General features: G+C 39.8%; 1 protein-coding gene across 1 annotated transcript in view; it reads left to right on the forward strand.

Annotated features, from left to right (window-relative positions):
- The window catches only part of SPTBN5 (spectrin, beta, non-erythrocytic 5), a 99,292-nt gene that overhangs the window by 63,285 nt on the left and 13,994 nt on the right, over positions 1-22,013 (forward strand). The window contains exons 39-54 of the mRNA XM_009709910.1: positions 2,184-2,302; positions 2,936-3,050; positions 4,901-5,014; positions 6,576-6,697; positions 7,343-7,505; positions 9,393-9,581; positions 10,609-10,686; positions 12,127-12,299; positions 13,355-13,445; positions 14,078-14,224; positions 15,838-15,975; positions 16,695-16,951; positions 17,121-17,307; positions 20,267-20,479; positions 20,867-21,063; positions 21,651-21,855. Coding sequence (XP_009708212.1) covers positions 2,184-2,302; positions 2,936-3,050; positions 4,901-5,014; positions 6,576-6,697; positions 7,343-7,505; positions 9,393-9,581; positions 10,609-10,686; positions 12,127-12,299; positions 13,355-13,445; positions 14,078-14,224; positions 15,838-15,975; positions 16,695-16,951; positions 17,121-17,307; positions 20,267-20,479; positions 20,867-21,063; positions 21,651-21,855 — 2,508 coding nt within the window. The remainder of the gene's footprint in view (positions 1-2,183; positions 2,303-2,935; positions 3,051-4,900; positions 5,015-6,575; positions 6,698-7,342; positions 7,506-9,392; positions 9,582-10,608; positions 10,687-12,126; positions 12,300-13,354; positions 13,446-14,077; positions 14,225-15,837; positions 15,976-16,694; positions 16,952-17,120; positions 17,308-20,266; positions 20,480-20,866; positions 21,064-21,650; positions 21,856-22,013) is intronic.

Raw genomic sequence — 22,013 nt, forward strand, 5'->3', positions numbered from 1 at the left:
CGTGTGGTTAGTCATGAATCATAATGTTAATAATCAGACATCTAGTAAAACAGAGCAATGGTTTACACTTTGGATAGGAGCCATGTGACAAGACAGCTGCAGAGTTCACTTTTCCATGCTTAGATCTCTGACCCTGTTTCGTGGTGCTGAGTCACGCCAGCTGTCTCTCTTGCACTCAGTGAGATGTACTAACCTAAGCACCAAACCTTGGGAACGCTGGGGAACAGGCCCTGCTGCAACACGGGCCTCCTTGTGATGTGCTTCAGCTCTCACCATGAGAGCTGTGAGGCCACACATCAAGAGGATGCATTTGCAGCAACCTCTTGTTCTCTCTGTGTGTACTGCTACAGATGTGGACTAAAGGGTCCGAGTGTCACGCAGCAAATATTACTGTGCTGATTTACCAGTCTGGAATCTGTGAGAAAGGTCTGGAAAGAGGTGTATTAGGACTTTGTGAGTGAGGTTTACTCTAGTGTTCTCTCCTAATAGTCTTTATCCTTTTGTTTACCTGTCATCTTGTTGCCAATTCCTGTTATGGCAGCTCCCATCTTCTGTTTCTGTTGCCTAACAGCAGAAGGAGACAGTCATCTTCTATGCAAAGTAACACTACAGATATGCCTAACACGTGGAAGAAAACCCTGAGCTCCCCTTTCCAGAGCCTGGCAGAATTTCCTGTGACAGTGCATTAGTACTGAGTTTGGGTAGACAGCCAAAATACTAAGCTTCCTTCATTGTCCCTTCAGTCCTTACCAGCTGAACGGTGAGCTAAGGGATGGAGCAAGGGCTCTGCGACAGGTTGTACCAGCCAAAAGAAGGATGTTGAAAGAGGCAGAAACAACCCAGTGTCCCAGTCAGCATAAGACTCTGAATAGGAAAGTCTTACTATAAACTAACGTAGATTTTATATGCCACAGGAAACTCTTGGCCTTAGATACTATCAGCTTGTAGCCACTGCTCCTGTACCACTCTGTCCCAGCCTTTTTCTGCAGAAGTCGTGTTCAATGATACCCTCATAGCTGACACTTAGTTATACAGTACTTCATAGAGTGATACAAACAGAAGCAGGCTAGTCCTGGCACAGTGTGTGCATCCATCCAGTCTAGGTTTCCCAGCTAGACAAGTCTGAGACCAGGCTAGGGAGCAATCATCCTGCATCGATGGCTGCCAAAATTTCTACTTGTATTCTATCACATTGTGCTGCTATTACTTCCCAGGAGAGAAGACTGCAGGGTTTCTGAAGAATATCTGACTGTCTGCTGGTTTCTTTTGTTTACTTTAGGACTGTTTGTAACAGTAAAGCACATATGGAAGCATGTACATTGGTATGGATGTAGCATAAATAAAATACAAATGGAGTCAATACTTCTATTAACAGTGTGCTGGCATCTTGCAGCTGTGCGTCTACTACACCAGTGATTAATGTCTCCCTGCTAAGCTTGTGATTTACCGGTCTTAGAAAAATAGAGAATGTTTTTGAATCTTGGAGCCGTGTTCAGTGTTGGCCATCCGTCATACTCCAAAAGAACAATTATTCCACTATAGTTCAGATTATATGTACAATGTGCAAATATTATCCTTTCTGTGGTGTGCACATGGGAATCAAGGTGCCTCAAAGACTGAGTGTATCTTTTAAAATGCAGTGATGTTGCTTTAGAAGAAAAAGCAATAGCATGAGTTGTCCAGATTTCTCAATGCGGTATGGATTTTAAGCCTGTTGTCCACAGTACAGGAGGCACTTCTGGACAGAAACGTACCTAGGAAAAACAGTCAGCAGGCCTAGGAGCCACAAGTCACTCACTACCTGTTTGACAGAGGAACAATCTGCCACACATCAGCTGTTTCACAGCAGCCGCCTATGTAACCAGCAACTGCACCTATGTTTCTTCAACAAATGAGCCCCTGCTGGAATGCCTGGCTTAAAAATAAAGTTCTGAGGGTCCTCATCTAGACCTAGATCATTGTTGTATCTATAGTCATTAATGTTCTTTCTTGCCTTTACTGTCTTCTCATCAAGGTCTGGTAACACCAGCAGGTAAGGCAGAACAAACCCCATGTATCTGAAATGGTTGGTAGTGAGGTAAAACTCTTGCTTGTGGCTGTTATTGTTGTTTTTCACAATTCGGTGGAAAACTGAGTCATAAGCATTTTGAACACCTATCCTTGCTCCTTTTCTCACTTTACAGGAGACTACAGTGGACGATGCTCACATCAGGGCTATCAATGCCCTGGCCATGAAACTGGAGAGACAGAACAAGGAAGAAACAAAGACAATATATGAGCGCCGGAAGCAGCTCAATGAGAAGTGAGTATTCTTTTAAAACTTCTGTGGAAAGCAAAAACAAGAAGGGAAGATTAGGTGTCTTGGGCTGGGATAAATGGAGGAATTGCAACATGTATTTTCTTCTTTAACATCATGAATACCAAACATCAGACACTGGAGTTACCTTTCAAGACTTTCAGAGCAGGATTACTAATCCAGCAGGGCCAAAGTCATCTTTCTAGCCTTGGAGGCAAATATGCTGTTTCACAGCATTTTACACACTAGATCCATGAAACTAAGACACTTCCATCTGTTCACATAGTTGTCCTCGTGAAGTGCATACTGCTTTTGCTGCTTCACAGCCCACTAGCTAAGAACAAAAAGCATGAAGATAGGGACTGTGAGGTTATTGAGAGTTTAAGGAAACTCAGTACTTTTTAGCTTTTAACCCCCATGCCATCCTGAAAACTTGGAATAAATATAAATACAACCAGATGGTCTTGTCAGGCTAATGCTTTATCTCTGTGATGTGTCCCCTATTGTGGGGAACTAGGGATCAATACATAAGGTAGTTCAGAAATCCTGTCTTTTTACTTAGATCTGAGCATCGTGAAACTCAGTTATGGAAATCCTCACCTCTGAAATACACCTCTAAAATATTCTTTTCAATAAAAGGTGGAACAGTTTCCATGGTAACCTGAATGCATACAGGAAGAAGTTAGAGGGATCCCTAGAGATTCATGCCTTAATCAGAGAAATTGATGATATCACAGAGAGAATTACTGAGAAGGTAAGTTCTCAGATTTTGATTATCTGAAATGGGAAAATGTTCTGTTTTGCCAACAGTGATAAACCCAGGTGTGCCGATTGCTAGAAAGATGCTGAGTACCCAGCAGTGACCTTTGATAGTTGTCTGTGTATCAAATTTGTAGGAAGGCTGAAATGTCATTAAACACTTTGCAGATTAACAACTCTAAGACATTCATGGTTAAAAAGGTACATTTGAAATTATATTGTGAGAAATTACAGAGTCTGCAATAAAAGGGGATGCTGTCTTTAGTTAATTAGAGGTTACAGAGAAGATGAAGCTGGACTTGCTTGGAGGTTTGTACTGACACAGTGAGAGTCAGTGGGTAGAAGTCGCAATGAGAAAAGTTCCAAATAGATGTAAAGTGAAAAAAATCACAATGAGAGTGATCAAACACTGGAACAGGTTACCCGGAGAGACTGTGGATTCTCTATTCTTGGAAACATTCACATCTCAACGAGATCAGACCCTGAGCAATCTGATCTAAGGTGGCCCTGCTTTGGGCAGGGGTTGGACTAGATAATGTTCAGAGGTCTCTTCCAGCCTAAAATATTTTGTGATTCTATGATTCTAATTAATGGTCTCTAGTCAAACGGTATTGCCTATTAAATAGTACTTTAGTATTAGGTGACTCATTGCTATATCCAGAGTAGTCATCCATGGTTTCTTCCACAGTCAGCAGAAAGAAGCAGTTACTTCTAGAGCTCAGTGCATCTGGCCTATTTTAGATGTCCGCCTGAGGACGAGATAAATCTTGCTCCAGCAGTGACTCTTTCTTTCCACTAACTGTAAGGAGAATTAGACAAGTAATTAAGCTGCAGCATCTTTACGTTTGTAGGCATCTCCATGTGGTCTAGTAAATCCTTCCACAAGAAAGGACCACAGCAAGATGCAGTAAGTAGGATACAAATGTAAGAAGCTAAGGGACTGGTGTCTATTTTTTCCTGTGTTACTGACACAGGTGCGCATCTCCTTCAGACAGTGCTGAGCCGAGTCAGTTCTGAATACCAAAAGCCAGTTAGCTGAGCTACCATGGAGCTTTTTCTGAATTATCTACTTAGCTTGAATATAGCAACTTCTAGTGTTCCGAATTCAAAGCTAGTTCCTTCAACACTAGCTTGCATATCTCTCCTTGCTGTGCAATGCAGACATGTTAAATATGCAACTTGGAAAAGTTGTATAAAAAAATCTTATTCATTCAGAAAATTGAGGTAAAAATGCCTATCCTGGATTATAATTTTGAGATTAATAGAAGAAAAAGGCTATATAAAAACTAATTATTGCATCCACAAACTAATGATATTAATTTAATTATAAGTCAGTAGGCAGATATATAGTGGTACTACTTAAGGTTACAAGGCTGTTGGTTTGAAATTTTTATAACAATTTTTGCGAATGTATTTCTTCCTTTTATGGGATTTCATTTCTGGTAGGATTCTGAGGGTCAATTTTGTTTTCCATAATTTCATAAAACACACTTGAAAATTTCTGTGCTACAATTTAATAGAAAATATTTGACCGTTTTGGTATATGGAAAAAAGGGAAAAGAAACATTGAGAAATGCAAGGAAACATTCCTGTCTCTCTTTTTTTTTAATATGTGAATAGCAGAGGCACCTTAAATAGGATTGCAACTGTTCAAAGAGTTGTGAATTCTTGTTTCATCTCTGTAAGCAGTGCAGACAAGGTGCCCTGTTGATATTTAAAAAGACAATAAGAACATTCAGATGGCAACACAAAGAAGCGAAGGAGGAGACTATTTGAAAGAATTAAGATATGATCCTTTTGGTTTTTGTCATCTTCACCATTTGCACATCCTACTGCCCCCTCCAGAGTGTACTGATACAAGCACTGGATTATGGGAAAGATATGGAAACTGTGGAAAACCTGATTCGAAGGCACGAAGAGATGGAGAGAGAAATCAGTGTTATTAAGTCCAAAATGGAGGTAAGAAGTGGGGAAGTACAGAGAATGCTGTAAAAAAGTTCATTTTTGCTTCTTGGAAACATGATGCAAAGATCAGCATGACTTTTCAGATTCATTAGTATGAATTGCACTGTAGTACAAATGCAGCACAGATTTCTTCTCAGTAAAATACTGTGCTGCTTAATCCTACCTTATAGTATCAAATACTATTCTTGCTCATGCACCAAATCTAAGAAGAGAAATCCCTTTTTAAAATGTTAGCTGATTCTCTGGACCTCACCTACAAGCCAGGTTAGACTGTCCTATATCTTTTGGAAAGTGTGGAATCCATATTTAACTCTCCATCTTTCCCCCAGTTTCTGTACTGATTTGAACCAAAATCGTAACTCTAGTTCTGTTTATAACTAAAATGCAAAACCTGCAGTGCATGTAGTTTTCTGACATAGACATCAAAATCAGAAATCTTAGGTTATAATTGCCTGCTTGATCAGCTCTGGCTTTTGTAAAATGGCCAGTTTGCATCATTTAGGACTAATCTTGAGCATTAAATATGGGTCTGACCTCCTATATAATTGCCTATTTTTAAATATGCATAATAAGAAATGTTTTCAGCTGAACCGCAGTAGTAGAAATCCCATGACAACCTCTCATGGTTTTCACTGTTCGCCAGTGTTAAGCCTTTTCATATAGAAAATATTTTTGCAAACTTTCTCTAAACTTTTTCTTCACAATAATATGCAAATAGTGAAACGTATGATAACTTCACTGATTGTGACTTTGTTAGCTAATTCTCATATGAAATGTGGGTGATTACTAGACAGTATTCCACAAATAGTATTAGCAGGGCTGTATGGAGGAGTGCTGCATGGAAACAGAAAGATGAGCAAGGTTTGGGGGTTTTTTGATGCTACCACAAATACCATGTATGAAGTATAATATCTGTACTTTTCTTATGGATTAAAACCAGCCTGGCATATTTTCCTTTCTGCACAATTTAAATTTTTCATTTTCATCAATTTGATGGAGTTTTATGAGAAAGATACCAACTTTGAACCTGAGGTGGTGAGTGTTCATTACTGTTTATCAGGCTGTGTTAGGGGAAAGAGCATCAACTAGAAGCCTACGCTGAAAGTGGTGTTTTGATGCTGCTGTTAGCTGAAATAGATACAAACAATTTTTGAGTCTTCTGCTGAAAGGCAAATCTGGTTGCTTCTATGTACTGCCATATTTTCATGGCTTTTGTTACCCATCTTAGTTAAATTAAGCTCATAGAGATTACAATTAGCACTTCATTTTCCTGTATGTTTGTCCCTATTCTGCAAAACTACTTTCTTAATTGTAAATTAACATTTGTGCATGTGAAGCAACACACACATCTCTTTCTTCCCATGGATGATAGCTTGCAAATGCCTATGTGGTTTTGGTGCATATAACAAGTGCCTTCATATGTTTTGTTATTTTAATTTAAGTACTCGCTTTTGAAATCTGGGATGTTAAAATGAGCTACTTTTCCTGAAAGGCAAACTCAGGAATGAATATAAGCATTTGGCATAAATTCACCCCGCTGTAAATCTCTTCCCAGCCATTGGAATTGCAATCTTTCCGCCTTTCCACAAGGAATCCATCCATAAATGACAAACTGACTATGAAGCAACAGGAGATGAAAAACAACTGGCTACGACTCCAGGGACAGGCCAAACAAAGGTAAAGACTTCTAGTGGTCTGAATACCTCTCAGCAGGAGCAAAGCTGCTCCCTGGGGTCTCAAGTCTACTTGCCAAAAGCCTTTCAAAAGTTTTTGAGAACACTTTACAAAGTTTATACAGGCAGCTAAGACACCTGCATTGGAACAAGCGTGACTTGGTACAAGAAAAGTTCCATTGATGTCGCTTTGGGAAAACCAAAACAATGAGTTTGTGGTTTATCCCACTAAATAATGTTACTAAAATGCCTCCAGGCTATCAAATTAAATCTGTCATGAAGCCTTTGTGAAAGACTTATTTTTGGATGGTTCTAGAAGATTATTTTTTTCTTGAATCTTTTCAAAACAAGAAAGGCTTATACCTGAGCGGTAATCATTGCTGGAAGCAACAGCTATGAAGGCTTTTTCACCTTTCTTGTCCTAATGAACTAATGTAGAAAATAATGTAAGCATGTTGTCTCCAAGGCAGTGTGCATCTCCTGTGATTTTGGTTTAAGATGAGGACTGTTATGAGTTGTAAGGGAAAGCTAGGAGGCTTGAATTCACTTAATTTGGCTTCTCCTAGGATACCTTCCTCTGCAAATGGGGAGGGAGAGGCAACTAGATAATTCTGTGTCGGATAATGCTGAACTGCACATTGTGTGGCAGGAAGGAGAAGCTGGCAGCCTCGTATCAGTTGCAGAAGTTTAACTTGGAGATGAAAGAGCTTCTAGATTGGACCCAGAACATCAGAGGTTTAATGGAAGCAGGGGGACTTCCTAAAAGCACAAATGAAGCAGAAAGCATGATTGAGGAGCATCAGGAGAGAAAGGTAAGTATCATCATTACTTCCAATTGAACATACTGTGAATCTTTCCCATGGGAAATAATTGCTGTAGACACAGCAGAATTTTGCTGCGTGCATCTGTCAATAACAGGGTGAAAAGACTGTTTTCAATAACACGCTAGGGACAGAAGTCACTTATGTATTGACAGAACTCTATCCCATGGGCTGTTTGGCAGCTCATGTCTCTGCAAAAAGTCTCAGAAAGCCCCATTAGCTCTCACCTGTATTGCTGTCCAATCCTGTAGGTAAAAAGCTGGTTCAGTAACAAAACATGCTCACTGCCGATCTCTTTATTCAGATGCCAAAAAGCTAATGCCGGTTAATTCTAACTTTGAATTAGATTTTGTCATGCAAACTTTATTTACCTGAGGAAAATAAAAACAGCAGTTTGTCTCACACAGAGCGGTAAATTACTGTTGGACAGTACTACACAGTCAGTTCTGAAACACTTCATATCCCAGTGATACTTACCACACAATCTTTCAGTGCCTAATTTGGCTAATATTTTTGGTGGATTTTCTAAAAGGAGTGATATTGTTAATTAACCTTAGAAAAAAGTTAATATTTTACTTTTTCCCAAGTATCATAGCTATCTCTCAGCTGTTGTATCACCTTTTCTTTGCAGTTATGTTAGTTTTTCTAAAAACCATGTTCCCAGAATCACGACTAATATCCAGTGCTTTGTGGGACCCATTATTAGCACAAATAGTTTGTAAACTCTGTTTCATTTTCTAGACTTGAATTTAGTATGAAGTACCTGAAGTCCCCTCCTTTTTCAGAGTCTTCCATTTTAACAATGCTCTCGTGTCACAGACTTAAAAATATTTTTGCTAATAATTCTTTGTCACAATAGAAATACTCCAAACCACTGCAAATTTAGATGGTAGCAAAATCTAAGTCTTTAATCTCTGTTAGTAAAGTAACCCAAATAGCTTTAAGGAGAGAGTCACATAGAAGAGGAGGAATCCAGGCAGTATGTTCTTTTGTATTGGGTTGACTAAACTAAAATTATAGACAAAACAAGAAAAATGGAGGGTTTGATTTCACTCAGGTCAGTGGCTCAAACCAAAGTCCTTAGGAGAGACTAGAGTGGAACACAAGGTGCTAATCTGAATAAAAATATAGAATGGCTATCTTACTGCTGTGTTACCTATGAACGGGCACCACTGTGCCCTCCCCAAAAGCCCTAAGAACAGCAGTTCTAATTTCAGACATTTAATAGTACATGCCATAGTTTTTCAGGTGGTTTATGAGTTAATACATGGTACTATTTCAGCACATTGTTATTTTTATTTCCAAATTGTTTATGTTATGAATTCCACATTCAGTTTGCAGGGGTCATAGTTGCTTGTAATGCTTTCACCTTCAGGCTTCAGTATATAGGCATAACTCATTCATCAGACCAGGTGCAAAAGTTAAATGTATTTCGTCTTAACACCACAAAATAAAGTAAAACCATGACTGTAATGTAATAATCTAATGCCAACTTATTTGGCAGGAGAGGAAAAATTCTAGGCACTGTTTCTCACAAGAACCATGTTTATGTAGGAAGACTCGGGGGATACGATATTATGGATGTTCAAAACTGTATTCGTTTATATCTAAGCATTTTGTAATGTATTTCTAATGTAATCTCAAGTTTGATTTGTAGGAGACCAGTTGTTCCTAGAGCAAGAAAGTCATTTATTGTCCACATTTATTTTCTCTTAGGCAATTCTGTGCTTTTTCAGTAATACAGCTCAAAGATGAATGATTTTCCATACAAATATTAGCGTTGGAAAGTTACAACCCATATTCTTCCCCTTAAGGCTTGTATTCTGAATAACTGGCGTTCCATAAACCCTTGACATCAACCTTGGTAATATATTTTAGGAGGAGATTGAAGCACGAGTGGAAAGATTCAACTCTCTCAGTAACTATGGTCAAGAACTTGCCAATTCTGGTCACTATGCATCCCCTGTGATTCACCAGTCTCTCTCCAGGCTACAGCAAGCCTGGTCTGAATTGATCCAAGCATGGCAGGAACAATCCATAAAATTGTTTCAGGCACAAGATTTACAGGTGGGTAGAAAGATATTCAACAGACAATGCACATGCCACTGACAACTTTCCTCGGTATAAACAGCAAATTTATAAGATGGTATGAGGAAAGATATGCTAATAATACCCAATGTTTAATGTATATTTCACTGATTTCAGGAAGGCATGCTGACAGCCAAGCACATTGGTGTGGTGGCAGGACTTTAAGAAATTGTACCTTTACAAATCAAAGACATTTCTGTGGAATATATGTTCATATGTTTTTCAAAGGCTATAAAATTTAGCAAAATTTGGTCAAACTCTCATGCAGCTGCCAAAAGACACATACTTAAAATGGTACATCATTACTCTACCAAATTCTATAACCACCCCCAAAAAACATGGAGGCAGGCAAGTATTTTTAAAAAAACCTATCTGAAAAAAAATTTAGCATGGACAGAATACTATATTTTTCCCTGGCTCTTTTCTAAGAAAAGAATTGGTTTGGCTGCAGTTTTCCAGAAATACTTCCCTGTAACAGTCATCTCGCTTACAAAATTTCTGCTCAGATGGCTTGTTGGCAAAAGTCAGAAATAACTGAAACAGAGATTTTACAATGGGGAATGTTCAGTACCTTAAATATCAGCTGGTGCTACCAGTCCCATCTAAAAAGCTTCATATATATAAGAACTTAAACCATGTGGTAAAGGCTGCTTTCATGCTTCTTTATGTATTACATTCTCCTTATTTCAGACCATGTTACTATCCTTTTTATTGCCCAGTTACCTTACACAGCACTCTCTACACTATTAGCAAACAAGCTATAAGTACTTGTATCATATCCTATGTCTTAGGCAAAAAGAAATAATCATATTATAAAGGAGAAAGTTACAAGAATAATTGTTAACGCATGTGGGTTTTGTAGTGTCTGATGCTTATTGCCATCCATGGCTATGCAGTTAATTTTTGGAATAGCTCTGGAAGTTTGGTTTTTTTCAGCATATTCTGCCAAAGTCAGGTTTACCCCTGCTTTACACCATGTTTACGACTGCTTTTTTTCCCTATACAGAAATTCTATGGCTATGTGGAACAGACTGAGAGCTGGCTCAGCAGCAAAGAGGCTTTCCTAGCTAATGAGGACTTAGGGGTAGGTGCTTTGAGAAATTACAATTTTCTTTACAATCTACAATCGGTCTAGAGGAAAGGGAGCTGTGAAGTATGATGATGTGCTCTGAACCTTCCTGTGATCGTTTTCCTTCTGAAGTTACTGCTCCATCTTGTTGACGGTTTAGGATCAGATTTCTTTCCTTCATACTTTACACAGGATAGGATTCTCAACCCCAAGAGTAACGAAACAGTTGAACTACTCAGATTGTAGCAGGAAAATGAGACTGCATCTCTAACTGGTCATATCTGACGCGAATACATTTGCCAGCAGTGTGCAAGTCATTGCTGCTATCACTGCTGACGCACCCAGTGTAGCTTTAAATTACCTACCTCACGTACCAGTAACACTGCAATAACTAAAACTGCAGGCTGATGCATGGGTTGCAAAAGCTATGCAGAATGCTGGATATAAATTCTGATGCTTAGCTTACCCTGCACCTTGTATAGGTAGTGCTACCAAAGTAGTTATCTCTGCAGGAACAACAATTACATCTGAGAGTTCAGTGTAGACATAATTGGTACAAATGGTATGAAAAACATACAATGCTAGAGGCTGGTGTCTGTCTCTGTAATTTTCAGCCTGGAGCTATGTATTTACAGTCCCTCCATTGAAGTGTATGAGACTTAGAAGGAGCCACCCATTTTCCAGTGATACTTAGCTTAGTAATGTATAGAAAATGCTTTGAGTCCTTTCCCTTCCAATGACTCATGTCAGCACCCAGAAGTTTAGATTTTTTTTCTGGCCCATTTGATGTGAGCTTTATTGGTTCCTTTAGAGTAGTGGGAGAGCAGAGTTTATTGCAGTAACATTTTGACACCACTGATTCTAAAATTAAAAGTGCAGAGAGGTGCTGAAAAGACAACTCTGAGTCATTAAGCTTGGGATTCACAAATGTTACAAGAAGTCAAATTCTGTGTTTCTGTCTAGGTTAACTGTGATGTCAGACTCCAGTCCTCAAATTCGAATCTGGATCTGAGCTCTTCCAAATTCCATGAGTTGAAACCAAGGCTCTAAATTTAATCTCTTTCTGTGGCATATTTGTTCACTTAACTCTGATCTCAGTTTGGCATCCCACATTTGCTTCCAAAATAGCATCTGTCTTAAGATTGATTTATGATTAGGAGCTGATGCTTTAACTCTTGAGAAGTGATATGATCTGTGCAGCACAACAATATGCAGGAGAAGCTAAGCATCCAGCAGTTAGTTCAGTTTTGATTCTGAAATAATGGCCTCAGACCATGCATAGAATATTATTTAGGCCCCAAGTCTCAGATTCAATGCCAATAAATTTCAAAGACCAATACATTTTCTTGACAGCTTGCAAATGTGGGGTAAATGCCATTTAGCTTCTGGATTATCAGTGTTTTGGATGGAAAAACTCTGACTGAAAGCAGCTTCCCTTTGTTGAATTCTATTCAGGACTCAGTGTCTAGTGTGGAGATCCTACAGCGGAAACACACACAGTTTGAAAAAGCCTTGGAAGCTCAGATGAAGAAAATTGATGAGATGGCTTCATTTGCCCAGCAGCTAACGCAGAACAAGCATTATGACACGGACAACATCACCAACAGATGCCAGGCCGTTCTGAGGAGGTGAAGTCAAACCCTTCCAATGTCAGCCACCTATCTCTTTTGCAATGAGACTCTCCCCATGTGACTGATATCTTTAAATGATTTAAGAGAACCATAAACTGGTTTGCATTTACTCAACTTTGCACTTTGCATTGTGGTCTTGCCAAATTGGCCTGAGTCTGGTCAATAATTCATTAGGTGGTTTCCAAAATACAGTCAAGTGGAGGGGGAGTGGGATTCAGAAAAGGCAGTTTTCCTGTAATTCTGTATCCTGGTCTGGCCTTAGGGACAGTGTTGCAAACAAAAGACAGAGACCTGCTGTGCCATTAAATACTTTATTATCATTAAATACCATCAAGATAGGTCATTTGCTGCACAGCTGCTTTTTCACTGCTCTAATGGGGTAGATCTTAAAGCCTTGCCCAAATTATCTATTAAGGCATTTGCAATTTTTCAGATCAGATCTTGCCCTTTCATGTGAGTTACTTTATTTCTCCTAGCACATTGCATATTGTTCATCTTAAATGCTGACAGTAGAAGCAGTTGTATTCAGTGCTATGGTAGACGAAAAGATACATGTAAACTTTATGAAGAGAGATTGGAGATCCCTTATCATTAAAGTGAACATGAATTTATTAATATGATCAAAATATCTCATGCCTGCATTAACATGAATAAAGTGCTTCAGGTTCACATTTGAAAAAAGATGAAGGGATGGTGTAGCTTTGGTTTATCAGTGACAAATACCATCATATTCATAGACTTTCCATATAAGGAACATGCTGAGTTTATGTTCTCTTGCACTCTCAAAGGCCATAATGGTGATTCCTAGAGGCAGGTATCATAATACAGAATTTGTGTGTACTTTAAACATATCTATCTGATAGTAATCCTTCCTATAGTGTCCTGAGCATCTTCTCTGACAGTCCAAATCATGAGAGGCTACATATTATGGACATTGCTCTCCTAGAGAATGGAGGGTTAGATCACATGTGTTTTAGAGATGAAAATTGAAAACCCTTATTCTATCTAATTTACTCTGTGGCTTTTACCTCACACATCTGTCTTCATCTCAGAAAAGAGAAACTGCTGGAGAATGCTGCTGCTCGCAGACATCTGCTAGAGGAATCAAGGCTTCTGCAAAAGTTGCTGAAGAATTCCTTTGAGGTAGAATTACAAGGGATTCATGGTATTCTGGTTTCTTAAAACATACTGCGCTGCATAGGTCTGAATCCCTGAAGGGATGTACTATGAGAGAAATCAAAGAACTGAGTCTGGAATGAGATGATATTTGGAAAGATGAGGATAAGAGTGAAGGGTTATTTTTCAGCTTTCAAGTCACAGCTTCCCTCCAGTCACCAGGTGAAAGATCTACTGTGCATTGGACGGCAGCAAAATGCAGAAGAAATAAATGCATTACAAGGGAATTTGCCACCATTTTAAAATTCGTGGGAAGAGACAAAATATTCTTTTATTGTGAGATACTGACAGTGGGTTAGAAATAGGGTGATAATTGCCCTTTCTCCCCCATGCACACATGTGCCCTCCCACTTTCTCACCGCATGAGTACTATCTCATGGAGACAGCCCCCTTTCCAGGTAACAGTGCTAGCAGAGATGTAGGCATGAGTTAATTATGAAAGACAGGAGGAGCTTAGGGAAGCAGAACCTCAGAAGGACAACTCATTTGTGTCCCCACTCACTAGTCCCGTATTTTATACATATTAGAAGAGAGCCTGGCAAGTTGGAGCTGAAGAAACACCGAGGGTTTTGTCTACTTCTGTTCTTTCCTCCCCAAAGGTGGCTGCCTGGATCAATGAGAAGAATAGCATTGCCCAGGATGAGAGCTGGAAGGATCCAAGCAATTTGCAGACCAAACTGCAGAAGCACCAGACTTTCCAAGCAGAGATCATGGCCAATAGAAATCGCCTGGACTCCATCAAATCAGTGAGAGAAGAGGGGTTGATGGCAAGGGTGGGCAACTAGCATGGAAGACTCCGCAGACAGTCTGAGTTACGCTGATCTCAAAAAAGCAAGAGGGAATCACTGTCCCCGCCCATCCACGTTGTCTCTGAGGAGACTGGGAAGCTTATTCTTTTAGTTCATCAAGAGCTTTGTGTCCATTGGTTTCTTTCAACTTCTCTTCTATTGTCTAGTATGAGCTTGCTGTCTATATTCACTGTGCATGCAATGGAAAGAGATGGGTGCCTTCAATGAGAGATTCAATCCACTGCCCTTAGGGACTTCTCTCTGGGGTGAATGCCACCTTAGAGGTACACCTATTTCTTTCCAGCAGGAAGCTTAGCTGATTAGATTCACAACTTCAAAAAGTCAGATAAGATATATCCAACAAAAAGGATAAGAAGGGTTTTCAAGTGTTGCCTTTGCAGAGACATGCTAGTAGGAGAGATATGAGGAAAGTCTGACAAGCTTTGTCAGATACTTGGCAGAAGCTGTGATCAGATGATGAGTTTGGAAGGACAGACTGTTACGTGTTTATTAACCTTATTTTCAGCACAGTGCTTACTAGCTGTATGTTGCAATAGATAACTAAGCATTAAAGGTACATTCCCTCCTCAGACTCACCTGCATCCAGTATTGTAGAACCTCCTGCCCCTCTTTTTTTTTTTTTTCTTTTTTTTAAAAAAACCATTTCATCCCTCTGTGTGCAGACACAGCAGGGGGGTTAAAGGGTGGAGTTACAATTCTCTCTAAACTAGTTTGTTTTTAAAGAGGAGTTTGCACAATCTCTCATTATTTCTTGGTGCTCTGTCTTTTTCATTGGGAATAGCCTTAGTAATTGCTCTTTAGAAGGAAATTAACACCTGCTGTCTTTGTATAGCATCTTTCTTTTGCTGTGCCTCCTCTTCTTCATTGCAAAATGTAGAAATAGCTCAATTTAGCTTTCTAAAGCAAACTTGGTCCTAGCTTAAGGATATACCTACAGACTTTTCTACCTGATGGAGGCCCTGCTGTGCCCCCTCTACCTCTCGTTCTGCCAACCTGTTAAGCATCTGCAGCTCAGGGATTAGAAATGCAGAGAGACTTTTATTACATCATACAGTGTTACAATGGTACGTGATTAAAAGAGGTTTTATTATCTCACACAGTATGAGATAGTTTTCTCTTAACATGCAAGGAAGGGAATAGAAAAGGACCGGTGGCTGGGCAATCTCAAACAGTGATCATAGAATGTGGGACATCACAGAAAAAAGTGACTGCTTGCAAACTAGGCTCCCTGCCAGGTTTTAGGCAATGTAGCTGTTGCATAACGAAGATTATCTTTACCCTCTTTCTTCTAATATTGTCTTCTAGTGTTTAGAATAATTTTAGAAGCCAGAAAAACAGGAAAATCAGTCTCTGCCCTAGTTTCAATAAGAATTTTGCCTTTTTCTGTTTTTTCTTTGCCTCTGCAGCCTCTTTCTGTTATGTCCGGAAATGATGGTTGCTGCTGACCCTTTGCATAGCAGTGCCAGTACACTTTGTTTATGGAGGCAAAAGTGATATATTCTGGTGCCTTCAGCAAGGGAAGAAAAATTTGACTGTTCTCTCTGCAATAGGAAGGGGAGAAGATGCTCCGTGAGAGTCACTATGCCCCTGAAGCCATTCAGTCCAGACTACAAGAAATGGAAGAGCTGTGGGAGGAACTGCTAGCAAGTTGCCAGGACAAACAGGCCAAGCTGCAGGATGCTTACAAGGTAATACAGTGGTTGGGTCTTGGTGTCATTTCCAGAGCTAACATGGCTGCCTTGCTACATGTCTCATCTACTAGTGTGTCACTTTGTACAATCAGACCTGATTCCTCAAGACCATTAGAGCAAAGAAACTGCTAAGTGTGGACTGATTGAGTGGAATTGGCAGGAGAATTAGAGATCCCTATGGAGAGAAAAGGATTTGTAGGCTGAGTTCCCTTCTGCTTTCTGCTACTGGTTTAGATCAGAATTCCAGAGAGGGATACTGAGTAAAAATGTGTTCACTCATATATGTCAGCTCTCTGCATCTGTCCCAATGGCATCTTTTCTCTAGCACATTGAGAAAGAAACCCAAAGATGATTTTCATTCTTCTAGCTCCAGGCACATGACTTCTCTTGACTGTGTTTTGCATGGGCTATCAGACACTCTGTGGGTATAAAACAGAGCTCTCCCTTTAAATGGCTTCCCTCTAAGGTACTGTGTCCATCATTTGTATTTGTGCAACACAAGTAAGATTAGCCCTTGATGTTCTCTGCATCTGTTCTTGCATTCACTCTGACTGAATTCTCTTCATTAGGACCACCCTCATATCTCGGAAGAGTTCGCTGAGCACTAGGAAGTTTCTCTGTGTTTGTGTGTAATTCTCACTGAAAGTGGCCAAGATTTTTATATCATATTGTCTGTCCAAATGTTTAAATGACCTTTTCTTCTTGCATGTCCTCAGGGCCTTCATTTTCAGCGAAGTGTAGAGGATATGGAGAAATGGTTGGAAGATGTAGAAAATGAGTTGAAAGCACCATATAGTAGCAATGATCTGGTGGTTTTGAACAGTCATCTGAAGAAACAAGAGGACCTGGAGGAAGATATTACTGGCCATAGGGACCGTCTGCAACAGCTTGTGGTCACAGCTCAGCAGTTCCAGAGGGAGAAACATTTCCTTGCTGATGAACTAGAAGAGAGAGTGGATCAAGTGGTGCAGAGGTGTGTGAGTGCCTGGCCTGTCGCCTGCCATCTTTTTCCTACTTTTATCATCCTTTTTCTTCCCTGCATGTTTTTTTTCTTTGTTTCTCTGCATCATTCTGAAAAGAACATTTTGCATTCATTGCTTATTAATCTGTGTTCCTCATTGGGTTCCCTTTAAAACTTGCAGATACAAAAATCTACGTGATCCTCTGCAGGAGAGACGTGGGAGTCTGGAGGCAAGGAGACTTGAGTACCAGTTCTTCCGAGATGTTGATGAGGAGTTGGCCTGGGTTCATGAGAAGCTCCCCATGGCTTCCTCCAGGGATTACGGGCAATCCCTGGCGACTGTTCAGAGCCTACAAGAAAAGCACCAGGTAATGTAATATGAGAACCATTCTCAGCCTTTAGAATCAAAGAGAGAACAGAGAATTCAGTTTGCCTCTGGCAAACTTCATCTGCTGTGCTTTGGCTAACAGGAGTCATGATGCCAGGGATTACTCTTATCCTTGTCTGATAATAATGACATTTTTCAAAGGATATGTCCGTGACTTGGCAACATGTGAGACTCCATGCTGCTTATCGTTGCAGTGGTGTAGATACCACACCGCATGCTTTTCTGTGGACACATTGACTCTTTCTGTGAACTGAGTTCAAAACCTAGCCTTTGCAATACAAAATAGATTTTACAAACTGTTGTGCATGCTGTCATAACTTCTTTCGGCAACAAGTGTCCTAACAAATACGCTTTGAAACTCTGTCAGTACATCCAAGCAAGTTCATTGCTCAGATGTCTCAGGATGAGCTCCTAGGAAAACATCTTTCCCCAAAACTCTTTCAGCTCTGGAGGGAGGGAGTTAACAGGGTATTATCATGATCCTCAGCTGACCTTCATTCCAGTGGTAGCTTTCAAGATAGCTGCTGAATTATTTCCCAAGGTTCAGACAGGCCATCAGAGAAAGCAGTCCTAGAACACTGTCACCTCAGACACCAGTAAAATACCAGCTGCCTTCCAAATAATTTTTCAATAAGGAACACTGTCTCTTTGCAAACATGAGGTGGAAGAAGAAAAAAAAAACCCTGCTAAAAGTTTCCAGCAGCTATTTAGTGTTAGGAAATGACAGCCCATTTAAGTGCCAGCTCAAGTGCCTTTGGGGAAAATCTGTGCAATCTGCAATAGGGCTAGGAAAGAGAGAAGACCTTATAAAGTGGGAGTGTGTGTGATATATATATACAGAGAGAGAGAGTAAATCCAAGCATTTGGTGCAATCTACATGTCTACAAATAAAAATCTGAATTTACAAAAAATTTTGAAATGTCCCCAGGGTAAAAAGTCAAGACTGCTACAGGTGACACACTAGGACAGGGATGAAGTCTCTTAAAAAGTTGATTTATCCTAGGCATACTCACAATTTAATGAAGAATTGTAAAATGTTTTTAAATGCATTTTCCAGAATATTCCTGAGTAAGACCCATGGGTATATTCTGAATAGTTTGCATCTTCTTAGTATTTTGTGTATTTCTCATATATGTAAAAATTCTGTATTTAAGCAAGATGCAGTTGGTGACTTTGAGATTAGACAATAAGAACAAAAAGCTTGTTTCATCATGATTAAAAGTATAAATGTTATTACGTGTGCAATTACTCCTAAAAATTATGAGCTGATTGACATGGTAGGGAAGTAATTATGTTCACGGAAGACAGGAATGTTTGAGCTAAATTAATCTGAGAAAATATTTGGGATAACTGAAGGAACAGTTGGAGGTACTGCTTTAGGCTGCAATTATCTTTGTGTTAATTGGCCAGGTCACAAAATATTTCCACACACTGTGAAAATGGGAGATACAGACCATAATACCAGTGCATAATAAAATGCCAATTCTTCCAGCCATTTTGCTGCTTATTCTCCTGGAAGCAGGATTAAAATATAAGCTTTGAATTGTCATTCTTTTAGTAACTAGAGTCTCTATGCCCTTTTTTTTAATGTTGGCTTACAGGCAAACAAATGTCAGAGGTAACATAACAGTCAAGAATTGAATATACTGTTAGTTCCACCCTCTATTATTTGTCTTAATGAGCCAGATTTGCAAAATACAGTCCTTGGTTTGTTACCACAAAAGAGATTGTGCATGAAATGTATCAACCTAAAAAAAATAATAATCTGTCTTGCAAAACTGCATTTACACACAAATATAATATGCATACACACAGCTGCTTGGCTTGGAACAGGGTTTCCCCTCACTCTCCCTCCCACCCCCACCCCCCCCTTTTTTTTTTCATTCCTGTTGTTATAAATGAAGTACTGTGAATACATATTCCTAAATGTTCAACTGCAAAGTTGTTCTTCACGCCGCTAGCTTATTATAAATACACAGTACAAGATGTTTTATAATCTTTGCCACCGGATTCCATTCCACTGGGGTCGGATACAGTGTCACTTTTCAACAACATAGTGGCTGTCTTGAAATTAATAGGGGGAAGTTTAAAGGCAAGATTAGAATCAAAGCTCTTTTCCAGCCAAGTCTGATAGTTAAGTTGAAAAAGCAGCTCCTCTCCTCAGAGAGGCCCACTTCTATATTAACTCAGAGCTGCAGTCTAACTCTGAAACTGCCTGCTTCATAGCTATGAAAATAAACAGAACAATTGTAAAATGGTGGGGTTTGTTTGTGCTCAAGGTGCTCAGGCATAGTTAGCCTTGGAATGCACATCTGCCCACAGACCAATTGATGGCATGGTCCTTGCCCACTCAGGCAAATATATGAGGGGGTGTATGGAGGGATGCATATGGCTTTAAAATCTACCTGTCTTCAAAAATTAATTTCAAGTCTTTGAGAACTGGTTCAGGTAGTTTTCTTCTCTCCTTGTCCTCTTGGCTGCCTGGCAGTATGTGTACCCAGTGTTTGCAATGGCTGTTACGCAAAGCTGCATCTTCTACAAAGGCATTGGCAAGATATAAATACTGATAGCAGATGAATTGATTGTTCTTCCTTAGACATATTTTAATTCAAGAAACACCATGTAATGGTGAGGAAGAGGGTATATTTCAGTGGAATCTACAGTAAGAGGTTTGTGGTTAGAACCTCTTCCCTCCACACTCTGAGGTGGATACACACCAAGGTCCAAACTTCATGGCTATATTTTATTTCTATAAGCATTCCTTTACCCCAAAAAACTCCTCCACTCCACTTCGAGCATTCATTCGGACTTTGCACCTCTGACCCATCTTTGTGTATAGGAAATAAATTTATAATGGAATTACATGACTACATTATCTGGTATAAAAATCTCCATAGCTTTTATTTCTGGTCTGTCATTTTACTCTTTACCCTTTCCAGAATTTGGAGAATGAGATAAGCAGTCGGGATGCTTTGACCAGAGCAGTGCTCAGTACGGGGCAGAAACTGGTAAGGGGAGGCCACGCAGCCTCTCGCAAAATCATGAAGCATCTGAAGGAGCTTGAGACTTCTGTAGAAACTTTGAAGGCAGAGGCTCAAGAGAGGAGACAGCGGCTCAAGAAATCGTATGAGGCCCATCTGTTCCTGAATGAGGTAAAGATGGTTCATGAGAGATTTAGTTTGGTCTTTCTTTGCTTAAAAGAACTGATACCTGTATAGTTGAATGATTGATGCAAGTGCTGAGATAGGACCGTATGAATTCTGCTGCTGCTTTTTCATATCTGGTAAATATGGATACAGTGGAGAAACAACGCTTACTTTTCCAACTAACTGCAGTGAGGGATAAACATATAATCATAATTACTGGATTCTGGGTATACTTTTTTTTTTAATAGTGTCTGCTAGATTGCATTACAGGAAGGCACGTAAGCTGCACTCTGTTTTCACTGATGCGTCTCTTTGGGCACCACTGCTTTCCAGTTTTCTTTGTCTTGACCTAAATCACAGCTGTGTTCAGGCTCATCCCTGTATTTTGTACAGCTACTGGAGGTGGAGGCATGGCTGGCAGAGAGGAGCTTCATTCTGGAGACCTCTGATTATGGGAAGAATGAAGAATCAACGCAAGCTTTGCTTCGTAAACTTGAAGCTACCAAGCTGGACATGGATGGTTTCAGGCCCCGGGTCGAGAAATTACAGGAGACGGGTTCCAACTTAATAAACAAAGACAGCCCAGAAAGGTAGGAAAGTGAGAACAGGCTTCTGCTCCAGGTCTAACAGAAATGCCCAGAGAAGGCAAATATGGAAAATTTCAACTTTCAGTAGCTGTTTGATGGCTTGTTCGGAAATATGACTTCAGGGGACATCAGTCCCTCCTTCACCGTCATCACACAGATTCAGCCCCCAAAAAGCTTGATGATTGTTTTAATGTTTTCATGACTGTTGTTTTTTAGCAACAGGTCAATTAGTGCAGATCAACTTCTTTGTCCATTGTCTATTCCCAGGAACTGTCATCTAGTACTCATTTACCATAAAGGTTCAAAAAAGTGTGCTTGGGAAAGGAAATGGACATTCTCGACATTCACTGTTTTTCATTGCCAGTTTGCTTTTATATCTGGGAAGGAGGAAGTGAAAACAGCAGCTATTCCTATGAGATACTTGAATTTCCTGAACTAGCTGGTTTTAATGGCTTGGCATAACTCACTCCATGATGTTATATGGTTTCTTCTGTATTTTGAAGGTGTTGCAAATTCAACCTGTCAGAAAAGACAGTGCTCAAAAGGAAAAGTGAAACAAAGACTGAACTTCTGATTCTTGTTCTTTGCAGTCCAGCCATACTTTCAAAGCTCCAAGGGATCCTAGCAGACTACCAGTCTCTCCTACAGAAGGCTGAGACCCAGAGAAAACACCTGCAAGAACAATTCCAGCTCTATCAGTTTGAAAGAGAATTCCAGCTGGTGGATGCATGGCTTTCCAGTAAACAGTCTGTAGCAGAGTCCGATAACTATGGGCAGGACTTAGATGATGTTGAGGTAAAAGAAAATAAAAAGTATTGTATGTATTGTGTGGCAAAGCAGGAATATATTTGCTGCTGACAGTGAAGCATGTTATAGTGACAAAAGCTAAGCAAACCAGTTATCTCTGCAGTAAGAACTCAGACTGGTTTCTGTCTGCTTCTACAGGGCTCTCT

Source organism: Cariama cristata, unplaced genomic scaffold (genome assembly GCF_000690535.1).
Source record: "Cariama cristata isolate BGI_N322 unplaced genomic scaffold, ASM69053v1 scaffold17561, whole genome shotgun sequence".
Classification (NCBI taxonomy): domain Eukaryota; kingdom Metazoa; phylum Chordata; class Aves; order Cariamiformes; family Cariamidae; genus Cariama; species Cariama cristata.